The 12,644-nt window shown below is 43.9% G+C and overlaps 1 protein-coding gene across 1 annotated transcript in view; it reads left to right on the top strand.

Annotated features, from left to right (window-relative positions):
* The window catches only part of PTPN2 (protein tyrosine phosphatase non-receptor type 2), a 145,234-nt gene extending 134,012 nt beyond the window's left edge, over window positions 1-11,222 (top strand). Inside the window, exon 10 of the mRNA XM_033934134.1 lies at window positions 10,851-11,222. Within this exon, the coding sequence (XP_033790025.1) occupies window positions 10,851-10,872 (22 nt within the window). The 3' untranslated portion in view covers window positions 10,873-11,222. The remainder of the gene's footprint in view (window positions 1-10,850) is intronic.
* The last annotated feature ends 1,422 nt before the right edge of the window (window positions 11,223-12,644 follow it).

The following is a 12,644-nucleotide window of genomic DNA, read 5'->3' as shown; positions in this document are numbered from 1 at the left end:
CTCTCCTTGCTTGCTTGTGTGTCCTCTGTGTCTGCTGCGGTTGCTCTCTGCTCTCCTTTGCAGTGACTCGTCCCTTCTTAAGGCCATTCGCAAAGGCGCTCTTGCTAAGGCCTTCAGTGATTCTGGAGGTACACCAGGGTCAGCAGGAATCATCTCAGCAGATGTTGAGATTTCTAGGTCTCATGGATTCTACCGTTCATGACACCTATGGCACCCCTCAATTTGAGACAGGTTCAGTGGATTCTATGTTCATAATGGACTGAAGCCACAGGAAACCTTTAAGATGTAATCACTGTTGCACCTTCTCTGAAGGAATCTCTTACCTGGTGCCTAATTTGCAGCAATTTGGACAAGGGGTTACCCATTCCAAATTCTTCAACATCACAAGACACTTAGCATATGCATCTAACCTGGGATAGGGAATTCATATAGTGGGTTTCACACCCATGATTAGTGGTTTGCTCTGTTGAGACGAAGAAGAAAGGCAAAGAAAGATAAACTCCGCACAAAGTCAATCAGCCAAAAATGAGGAGATGACGAAGGTGTTCAAGCTGGCATAAACTTTAATAGGTAGCTCGCACGTAACACACTTTAAACGAACCCAACACGGGCCTTGTTTTGGCAAATTCCTGATTCATGGGTTAATCATCTCCTAAAATGGTAATACTGTATGAAGTCCGTTACTTAGAAGATGTACCAATGAACAAGCAGAGCCAACACCTCAACATTCTCAAAGAGATAGGAGATACTAAAGAAGATTTAGGAAAATTCAAAAATCAAATTCTTTCTAACTTGACTTTCCATCTTCCTGTATAATATTCCCCTTTCTTTTGATTCAACAGCGATAAACTCCTGCATGTTAGTCTCCAAATTATCTATTCTGGTAGCTTGCTGTTTCTGTAGCTAGACCAGACCATCTTTTTGTATTGCAAAATCAGATAATTTGTCAGAAAAAATTTTAAATTGTACCTGAAGGGAATGTTCCTTGTGAAACACAACTTCCCATAAAGAGTCAAGAGTAACTATTGCCGGTTTATTTAATTCCCCTCTGTTCCATAGCCAAGATGGCAGGAGCTCCCCCCGCTGAAGATTTTCATTTACCATTATTGCTCCACTTTCTTGTGGAGCCGGAAATGACATTGCCAGCAGTATCCTCTCCATGGGCAAATCTCCCACACTCCTCATCTGTGTAGGAAGACTACCTCTACTTGCTGCTGAATCATCTCCGAATTGCAGGGGAGGGAAAGGCCTCATGGGGCTCAGTGACGCCACTTCCAAACTTCCTTCTGTAGAACTTCCAGGCCCATCCAAAGTCGCAGTTTCTATAAGAGGACGGCGAACCCTGCAAGCCTCCAATGTGGACTGTTTCAGTCGGGGAGGTTCAGCTGTTGCTGGAGGGTACAGTTTGAGCTTCACCTTTCGTTTCCCCATTCTTCCGGAAGCCACTTTGAGGAGAGTATTGCTTACACTTCATAACCTTACAACGCTATCTTGGCTTCTCAGCATTTAAATTAATTTAAGGACTAATCATTTGGGGGAACTGAGTTAATTTCCATGTTGTTTCCCATTCCCAGATGGAGGGGGGGAGAGGGGTACTGCGGAGAATATTTACACCATATTGAGAGGGGCAAGGTTTCAGCCATTGTACCATTATATATACAGTGGCTGGATTTAGGGCCCATAATCTATTGTGAAGAGGCATGAAAATATAGGAGAAACTTCCCTGGAGGCTCATAGTGCTAGATACCAACCCAAAAGAGAGAAAATAAAATTGCAGTCTCAAAACAAGAATAACTTTAAAATACCCCTTTCTGTATGGGATATTTGCTGGCAATTAATGGCCTTTTGGAGGAGTTGAAGATTTGAAGGAAAAGTAGAACTTGACACTCCTCCAAGCTCTCTAAATGAGTCTGGTTTTAAGGATAACAAAAAATAAGCAAATTAACCTTACCCCACCTTGGCCATCCAAAAAAGCAAGATGAACTTTGTGATAGAGTGACTATCCTGAAAGCTAAATCCATTCTAAAGTGATCTTTTCAATGGGCATTTCTATAACTGGATGCCACAATTTGGCACCTAGAAGCATGCTGAATGCTAATTTTATAATGACATTTAGGCACCCATATTCTATTAGATTACTAGCTATAAGTTGACATCTACACACTTATATCTAGATGTACCCCCTTTATCAATGGAAGACGTGGGTTTGTGTAAATATAGCACTTTATTGTGTAATTTTCAGTATTCTATAAATTACACATCTTCCACTCATGCACCTCTCCTGTGCATGCCCCCTTGCCTTTACACACTAAAGGAACCTTTTTTACCAAACTTTAGTAAGCTCTATCATGAGCTTAGCTCAACTTAAAAGGACTTCCAGTGCAAAAGAGATGCAAGTCTTGACAAGTGGATTTCGTCCTTTCATCCGCAAGGATTGCAGAAGGCATCATGTATATTTTTCAACTTCACCTCCTTGTATCACTGGGCAGTGCCTTAGTTCCTCAGTTTTTCCCTCTACAAGCAAGTTGAAAAGGGGTCTTCATCTGCTCGGCAACTGATTTTTTTCCTTCAGTTTTTGTATCCAATTTTTGAGGCTTCCTTATGCTACAGAGGTTCCCAGAGATCCTGGAACAGCTCTGCCTGGGAGAAGATGCAACCTCTGTATCAGAGGGCTGGTGGTGGGGGTGCAACCCTTTTACAAGGAACCTACCTAGCTGGCCTGCTCTAACTTTTAAGGCAGCTTGGAGTCCTTGGAGCACAGCTCGCTGTTGATTTATCAGGTGATGGAGCACAGGCTGAGTGGCCCCATGTTGGTCCAGATGACTGTAGTGGGTGCTGGCTGCATCCCCTCTCCCCCTGAAGATGCAGAGGAACTAGAGGGGTCTGACTAAAAGGCAGCCTGAAGAGATGAAGCCTTGGCTCTATTCACCAGCTTGTCTGAGGTAGAAATCTCAATAATCCAGCTGCAGTAGGAGCTAAGGCAGGCACAGAACCTTCCAGTTCTGTGAGTACAATGCATTACTGTCTATGGTAGACATTAAAGGGATGTTTAAAATTGAAGTTTTGAGGGTATTTGGAGATTCCTATAGGGTCCTCTAGTTCCAAAAATCCTTTCCCTGAATTTTTGGAACTTTATTGTAGTTTTCCTGAGCGGTTTGTGGCACTAAAACACTGCAGTGGCCATCTTGGATTTCCTGATTTTATTTTAGAAGCCTCTGTTTGCTAATCAATTTATATGGACTCCCCAGGCCTTTCTAACTGTATCATTCCAGCTTTGTGCTGGATGGCCACCTGAGGAACATCCATGCACCACCTGCCAATGGGCATGTGAAGGGGATGGGAGCACTGGAATTAGCCTCTTCTGGGCCCTCCAGGGTTATCACAGGAGGCTCATTTGTTGGGGCATAAATTCCCCCAAGATCCCTCAAATGGTGACAGCATCAGCAGCAAAGTGGACTTGGTCTTCAAAAGACAGTTTGAGGCTTTAGTTCTGGGTCTGAAAGCGGTAACTGCGCGCCTGCCATAAGATGCTGTGATGGAATCCATCCACTGAGGAGAGCGCATAGCTCCCAGTTGTTACTGTCAAGGGTGGATTATGTAGCAGACACCCTATATGATGATATTAGGGTTATGAGAAGATGTCTACTTGTTCTATCTCAACCTGAAGAATGTTCTGAATCAGACAATGAGTGGGAGATTCATACATCTAAAGCTACTTTGTGCAGGCTCCCTTTTAAAGGACAAATTCTCTTTGGCAAGGGATTGGACCATCACACTGTCAGTGTGGCAGATTGGTGTTAGAAGTCATTGCCAGACAATAGACCACGTGCCCCAGTGAGTTTGAATCGTGGTTCCTTCCATGGCTACATGCAGTCTCGACATTCAGCAACGGGCTCTTCTGCTCAGAGATCTGGACAGAAGTTTGGAGGCTCCAAATAACTTCAGGCATCAACTCCTTGCTCAGCAGCTATTACCAAGAAGTCCCAATGACACAAGGCCAAAGCCCAAGCCTCCCCGAATAGGAGGAAGACCATCAGAGTACAAGGAGACCTGAGCGAAGATATGTTCAGACAAATGAATGCCGGAAATCATTTGAGAGGACTACAAACTTGATTTTTATTTATTTATTTTTTACCCTCTTTTGGGGAATTAGTAGATTTTCCAGCAGGAAGACTGGAGAAAGCAGCCAGAGCAACAGTAAACTGACTTCTGGAGATCTAAGCCATAGGTCTGTACTGGATGCAGAATTTGGCTTGTACTCAATATACTTTATCGTGCTTGAGAAAATCTTAGACAATTGGAAGCCCATCCTGGATCTGAAGTCTTGTCAGTGCAGCACTAAAGGTGCCCAGATTTCGAATGTTCATTTGGTCATAGCTTCAGTGGCACTGGGGGAATTCCTAGCCTTGCTGGATTTGACCTTTACCTTTGTAGCTCTTACTGTGTGGGAAATAGCTAGTAATGAATCAGTGCATGCTTTTGTTATTCAGGTGATAGTGTCACTGTCTGAAGACATTCTAAACCAGTGGTTCCCAACCCTGTCCTGGAGGATCGCTAGCTAGTCGGGTTTTTGGGATAGCCCTAATGAATATGCATGGGGCAGATCTACATTCCTATCATTTTCATTACATGCAAATCTGTTTAATGCATATTCATTGGGGCTATCCGACTAGCTAGTGATCCTCCAGTACAGGGTTGGGAACCACTGTTCTAAACTACTACAAGTGGTCACATGACTGCTACTTTGCCTGTTAGTACTTCTGCTATAACAACATAGCTTAGATTTTAAGTGGTTTCTAAATTTTTAAAATAAAAATATAAAACATATATTCACTAAGCTCTGCAGCGATTGCGCTGTAGGCACACAGTGAAGGAGCACACCCAGGGAGCAGGTCGTGCTCATTAGGCTTGCTCCTTGGGACTAGCTCCAGGGCAAGCTTATTTTTACAAACTATTTCACTATTCAGGACAATGGGCTAGAATGCACTAAAGTCAGCGATCATTGCTAAACCTGTTTTCACAGCTTTAGCGATGATTGCTTTTACCGACCGGCTGCACAAAATGGCCCACCACGTGTTTTTCCCCTCGATCGCCCATTTTCTGATCTGACCATGCAAATTAGCTAAAACCCCATGTAAAGTAGCCAAGCGATTAATGCACTAACATTGCTTGGCTTTTTAAAAAAAAAAAACAGGGGTTTTAGTGATCGGAAAAGGTAACTGTGTTACCGACAGGTCTGCCTGTTTTGTTTTTTGGGTTTTTTTTTTTCAATGGCACAGATATTTTGTGTGTGTTACACATGCAAAATATCTATCCCATAAAAAGAAAAAAAGTCCCCTACCACCAATGATGGCCCTCATCAATAAACGCAGTACCAGAAATCTGTCATTCACCCTCCCCCCAAGAGAAAATTGGCAGGAGGGATGGAGCCCTCCCCCCGAACTATCCCCTACCTGCTCCCTCCTGAGGGAAAAAAAAGGCAGGAGAGATGCCCACTCCCGCCTGCCACTGGATGCTCCCCTGAACACCCCCCCCCTTGTGTTAAATGTTGGGAGCTAGAGGGAAGCACGGTCCCTTCAGCTCCTAGTCTGACAAGCCTTCCCCTCTCCGGTGCACCATATGATGCACGGGGAGAAGCCTAACACCCTGATTGGCTTGGACACCTAAGGCCCCTGCTCAGACATCAGACCTTAGGCACTGCCCTGTACATCACATGGGATACAGAGGGAGGAACCTAAGGCCCCTCACAAGGGGCCAAACAGGGCCTTAGGCAACTCCCCATGCATCACATGATTAATCAGAGAGGGGAAAGCCTGTTATTTTTGACAGTTGGGACTCGGAGCTGAAGGGACCCTGCTTTCCTCCAGCTCCCAACATTTAACAAAGGTTCAAGGGGGGGGGGAGTTCAGGGGAGTATCCGGTGGCAGGAGGGAGTGGGCATCCCTCCTGCCTTTTTTTTTTTTTAAAGGAAGGGGATGGTTGGGGGGCTCAGTGGCGCAGGAGGGGTCCAAGACCAGATGGGAGCATGGTGCGGGGTATTTGGCCAAGCAGGAGGGAGTAGGCATCCCTTCTGCCATTTTCATTGTCGTGAGGTGCTGGTTTGTGGTGGGTCACTGGGGAGGGCCTTCAACACGCGGGGGCGGGGGGCTTTTTTCTTTTTTTAATGGGGCAGAACATCTGTGCTGTAAAAAAAACAAAACAGAAAACCCTAATAGCAGTGACAGGTGGCTGCTTCCCCCGTCACTGCTGTTTAGGGCTCTGCACATGTCAATCGCTCACTGAGCGATTGATCTGTCGGGTTTTCATACAAACTTGGTAGTGCATCGATCGCTTGGCCAGAGAATAGGCCAACAGTGATCCAGTCTGTATCTTTAGTGCATCCAGGCCAATGATCACTATATACAAATCCATGATCAAGGGTAAGTTGTTAGTTCCCTAAAGACTGTTGTGTATAGTTCCTTCCCCACTTGTTTTTTGTTCTGCTTTGTTTTGCGTGGGGTTGAGTTTTCCTGTGTCTTGTGTAGTGTAACATTTCTTATTCTAACATCTAGGGCATAGGAGCCAACATTTGAAGATTATTGAGGGTGCTAAATCTAACAGAAATTACCTCTTCCTAGACACAGTCAAGGAGTTTGCTCAATATTGGAGATGCTCAAGCACCCATTACACCCATAGAGCTTGCTACTTTGATCTAGGGTATCTTCAGGGTTTTTTTCTCTTGGTTTTCTCCTTGAATAGTCAGACCAAAAATGAGTTTAAAGCACAAGGGCTCTTTTACTAAGCTGTTTTATGCAGCTAAAGTGGATTTTATCATATGGTAAACATTAGTGCAGGTGTGCATTAATGTCTTCTGCATTTAAAAAAGCAGCCAGGCAACTAATACAGGATGTTTACTATACTAACAGTGGTATGAGTGTGACATAGACATAAGGAGGAGGTGGTAAGTGCAGCAAAGCACTGCTGGGTGTCTGGTAGCACAGCCACAGCCTTAAAGCAGTTCACAAGTCCACATTATCTTTCCCCATGGCAAGTCTTTCCCATTTAATCCCAAGCCTCCCTCCAGTACCCCCCTCCCCCCCATTCACCTCTGGGACTTGTATGAAAGAAAGGCCTGGTGGTCCAGTGGCAAGGAGCAGGAACATTCTCTCTCTCCCCCCCCATTCCCCTTTGTCCAGTTCTAGGACTCAAAAAGTATCACAGTATAGAATGGAAGGCTTACCCCTAGGCTTAGGAAAATAATTTTGAACTCACATGATGGAGCAGAAGCAGAAGGGGACTACTGCTGCTGCTATTGGAGCACCAGGCCTTGCCTCTAGGTAGGTTATAGAGGTAGAGGAGAGGTCCAAGGGGGTGGAGGAGGATTGGTTTTGGGGACTGGTAGGAATTACTTGTGCTTTATGGAAAGGTTTGATTTGGGGGTGGGGGGGGCAGACTTGTTCTTTCAGTACAGGCATCATGTTTTATGTCTGAGCTAATAGCATAAAAGGCCCACACTATTGGCACAGGCATGTAATATGGCATTAACTCTCTACTGTGTGCAATAAATATAGGACAGACACAAGGTAACTTGTATCAACACTCACACACCCCTCCCCATTAGTGCTGCCCGATTCAGGAAAAAAACATTTTGATTCGATTCAGCCTATTGAATCGATTTTTCAATTTGATTTTCCTGCCCAATTGGGTGGTTTTTTTCAAACATCCTGCTGGGTTTATTTTATATTAATTACAACCCAGGAAAAATAATGATATTTAACTGTGATAATACATCAATAGGGTTTATTTTATATCCTCTTCACCCCTTTGCCCTCTCCTACCCACACTGGTCCCGTGGTGTAAACAAAATAAACAAAAAAATACTTTTCTTCTCTCTGTTAAATCCTAGCTCACGTTCGTGGTCTAACACCAGCTCTGGAAGGATATACATATTGTAATCACAAAACAGAAAATAAAATTATTTTTTCTACCTTTTGTTGTCTGGTCATTTTTCAAATCATGTTGGTCCCAGGTTATGGTTATCTTCTGATAACTTGCTTTCCAGGGTCTCCTTTCTTGGTGCTAACCATCCATCTTCCATCTCTATCCTCCCCTTCTGTTTCTTTTCCCTCTCCCGGAGGTCTGGCATCTTTCCTTTTTTCATCTCCATCCCCCCACAGCTGCAGCGATGGACCCCACCATCTCTCCTTTTCTCAACTACACTTCATCCAGAATGTCTCCCTCCTTCCCCACCACCCCAGGTCCACCAGCTCTCCCTTTCTCTTCCCAACTACCCTCTTATCCAGTATCTATATCCCCACCTCCCTCCACACCATCCCTTGTGTCCAACTGCTCTCCCTTTCTGTTCCTTCCCTCCCTAAATCCCATTGTCCATCTCTCTCCCTCTCCTCTGTTTTTAAGACCCATTATTTCTTTCCCCTCCCTCCCCCCAAGTCCAGTGTATGCACATCTCTTTGAAACCCCCTTCCCTCCCTCTGTGTACTTCTACATCAGGGCCACCCCCCCAAGGTCTGCATGTTCCATCAGCTTCCCCTGTCCACCATCCCTTATCTATCATATCCAGCATATCTCTTCTGTGTCCCTGACCCTCCATGCCCAGCATCTTTTCTCTGTTCCATGTCTCTCCCCATATCTAGCTTCTTCCTTCTCTCTTCCTTACCTCCTGTATCCCCTTCCCCAGATACAGGCTTTCTCCTATTATCTCTCCTGCCATCCTGCACCGTGCCTACCTACTTCGGAGCAGTATCTGTCCCTCTTGTACCCTTTCCCCTGTGGTCTTACATTTCTCTCTCCCTCTATCCATTAGTCCAGCACCTCTCCTCTGCTTTCCTCCCCCTCTTGGTTTGGTCTCTCTCTTCCCTTCACTCCAGGTCTGGCATCTCCCCTCCCATCTCTTACTTTCTCTTGCCCCTTCTGCCTCATCCCTCTGCACAGGCCTGGCAGGCATCCCTTAATCTTCAACATACGAGTATAGAAAATGTGTTATACTGCTCCCCCCCCCCCGCCCGCCACAAAGGCCTGCTCCTCCCCGTAAGCCTCCATGTTCCCCCAGCTTCCCTGCTTTTACCTTAAGCTAATACGGCAGCTTGCAGGATCACCGATGCTATAGTGATCCCTGCAGCTGCTGTCGTCCTCAGCGGCACATTCCCTCTGCCACAATCCTGCCTCTGACATCAGGAGGGGCGGGAGCATAGCAGAGAGAACGTGCCGCTGAGGACGACGGGCAACTGTACGGATCAGTACAGTACCGGCGATCCTGCAGGCTACTGTATTAGCTTAAAATAAGAGCAGGGAAGCTGGGGGAACATGCAGGCCTTTCTGACTGACCCTCCCCCCTCAAGCAGGAGCGGCAGTGGACGGCCAGCAAGAGGCAGCGCTGCTGCTCCTGCTTTAGGATGGCACAGGGGGCAGGGTCGGTCATCGAATTGGGAGACTGATTTTTTTTTTTAATCGAATCGATTCACCTGATTCGAATCGAAAATCGGGGAGCACTACTCCTCCATCCCCGAATTTCATGTTTAACATATGTCAGGAAAATTTATTAGGAAAACATTCTACATAAACCATGAAAGATAACTACGTCGATAATTTATCCATATTAAGCACAACAAACATGAAATACAAATTTCCATTTTAGAAGTATAGGGAATACAAAAACTCAGATATAATAATGTGTTGCTTTTAAATTTAAAAGAATGGGTTGATTGCTTGTGTAATACCAGAAGAGATTCTCTCTTCATGGGGGAGCTGATGCAGGGGGAGCTGCTCTTATACCATGAACAGTTACAAAATTATTCCTGTTCTGTCTGTAATAAACCAGTTTTACTTCTGTCACTCCTCTGTTGTTTGATATTACAAAATAAATGACTTGTATGTTACTTCTCTGTGTGTCTTTATTTGAAGCTGTTGAAAAATGTTCTAAATATAACATAACAGCATAAAAATGTATGCCATACTATTTTGTAAAACAGTTGAGAATGTAGTTTATATTTGTACAGATGGTTTACTTTTATAGGTTGCCTTACTGTGTTTTCTATTAAACTAATTTGCATTTTGTAAATGCAGCTTTTTTCTTTGTACAGTAAAACCTTGGTTTGCAAGTGTTTTGCAAGACAAGCAAAACATTTTATTAAATGTTAACTTGATATACAAGCAATGTCTTGCAATACAAGTACATACAGTATACACACATCACAACTGAGCCGATGGTTCGTCTCTCTCTTGACACTGCAAGAGTTTAGTGGCTTCTAAACGAGCAAAGTCTTGCAATACGAGTACATACAGTACACACGTGTCACAACTGAGCTGGTGGTGGTTCTCTCTCTGATGCTGCAGGAGTGTAGTGACTTCTAAATAAGTGTGGTCTTGCAAAATACAAGTACATAAAGTATTTTGTATTAAAGTTTTGGGGTTGTAGAATGAATCATCTGAGTTTCCATTATTTCTTATGGGGAAATTCGCTTTGATACACAAGTGATTTGGTTTACAAGCATGCTTCTGGAATGAATTATGCTAGCAAATCAAGGTTTTACTGTATTAAGGTTTGTTCATTTAGGCAAATTATTAAAGCAAATAAATTCTCTTTATTTTGCATTAACTACAAATGGGTAAAATTATTCATAAAAAGAATTCTATTTCTCCTGATACCTCCAAATAACATGATTTTGCATTCTTTCTCAAACTTATAGCAGTTTGTGTATTATTGATGCTCCGCAGATTTCCTGCAATAAGTCTTTTCCAGGTGGAATGAACAACTTTCCTTAGTCTTTCAGTACTTTCTTTTTACATTTTAATTTTAGTTTTGGGTAAGTTTATACTGAATCGATGATTTTGTTTTGCGTTGTATGTCGTAGGCAGAGGGTGACCGACTCCTAAATCTTCAAGGCTTGTGAATAACCTGCAGCTTTAAACTGCAAACCATTGACATGCAAAGCAGGACCTGAGCCCCCTCTTCAGGAAAAAAAATGAGGTCTGCTAAATACTGGGGTGACCTCATTCTTATCTGTTTACAGCGTAAACTACTACATCCAGGGGATGAAGAACACCACCAGCATGGGAATTCAGAAATCAAGTTATTTTAATGTATTGTCAAGTGTTTTTCTAATACTTGTATTAACTGTAGAAATATGTAAAAGAAATTAGAAAAGAGTACTTTGTATAATACTGCCATTCTCATTGTATTTTTATATTTTTGGCAGCATTAAATATTTTTTTTAAATTGACAACCTGCTGTTTTCTTGTTTTGTTCATAAGCACATGTTCATATAGTAGTTTAGCTTTTATTCTAACCAAACTAGTTCTCTTTCCAAAGTAAGTCACATATATAAACAGACGGTGAATGATTTCTAGTCTATTGGCTCATTTGTTAACACTATCAATATGCTTTGAAGCTTTTTCCCCTCAGTTATACAATTCAGCTTTTGTGATGCTATCCAAGATTTTTTTTTTTTTTTTTTTTGTTAAGTATTTTTAATTAAGACACAAAGGCCTGGATGCACTAAAGATACCAGCTGGATCACTGTTGGCCGATTCTCTGGCTGAGTGATTGATGCACTACCAAGTTTGTGTGGAAATCATTTGCATTCAAACCTGACGGATCAATCCCTCAGTGAGTGATTGACACATACACAGAGCCCTAACAGCAGTGACAGGGGAAGCAGCCTCCTGTCACTGCTGTTAGGGCTTCTTTTTTTTAATGGCACAGATGTGTGTGTTACACACATGCACAATCTGTCCCCCCCAAAACCCTGTGCTGATGGCCCTTTCCAACAACCTCCCACGAACCGGCATTGTGACCCCCCCCTCCCCATAGCAGCAAAAATGTCAGATGCCTACTCCTGCCTGGCTGAATACCTCGTGTCATGCCCCCCACCTGGTCCTGGACCCCTGTGCCACCGCCCTCCCCTCAATCATCCTCTACCCTTCCCCCCCCAAAATGACAAGCCTTCCCCTCTCCGGTGCACCATGTGATGCACAGGGATAAGCCTAAGGCCTTGATTAGCCCCTTGGGAAGGGCCTTAGGCATCTGAGCCAATCAGGGCCTTAGGCTCGAGCAAATCAGAAGTCTGACCTTAGGCTCCGCCCTGTGCATCAAATGGGATAGAGGGAGGAGCCTAAGGCCCTGATTGGCTCAGATGCCTTGGGAAGGGCCTTAGGCATCTGAGCCAATCAGGGCCTTAGGCTCCCTCCCTGCAAATAACGGGATGGTTGGATAGGCTGGAGTGAGCTTGGACAGCAAATCCAACTGTTAGAACCAAGGATATTACCAGGTGGACTTTATGGTCTATGGCCCAGAAATATCAAAGAAAAAAGACAAGTTAATTTAATCAATAATTTATAACATGTATAACTAATGGGCAGACTGGATGGACATTCATGTCTTTACCATCATTTATGTTACTATCCTTCTCTTTTACAAAACCGCGGTTTTTAACACAGGCCGGTGCACTGCATTGAATGCTCCGCACTGCTCTGAGTGCCAGGAGTAGCGCAGGGCATTCAGCATGCAGGCCTGCACTAAAAACTGCTTTTGTAATTTTGTAAAAGGGGGGTATGTTATTTACAGCCGAAGTCTTACATAAATGGGCCCCTTTAATGATGATTATAAGTTTGAGCCCATCTGTGATCTTTTACAGCACTTTACTTGA

Source organism: Geotrypetes seraphini, chromosome 2 (assembly GCF_902459505.1).
Source record: "Geotrypetes seraphini chromosome 2, aGeoSer1.1, whole genome shotgun sequence".
NCBI classification, from domain to species: Eukaryota; Metazoa; Chordata; class Amphibia; order Gymnophiona; family Dermophiidae; genus Geotrypetes; species Geotrypetes seraphini.
This window is presented reverse-complemented; position numbering and strand designations above follow the sequence as displayed.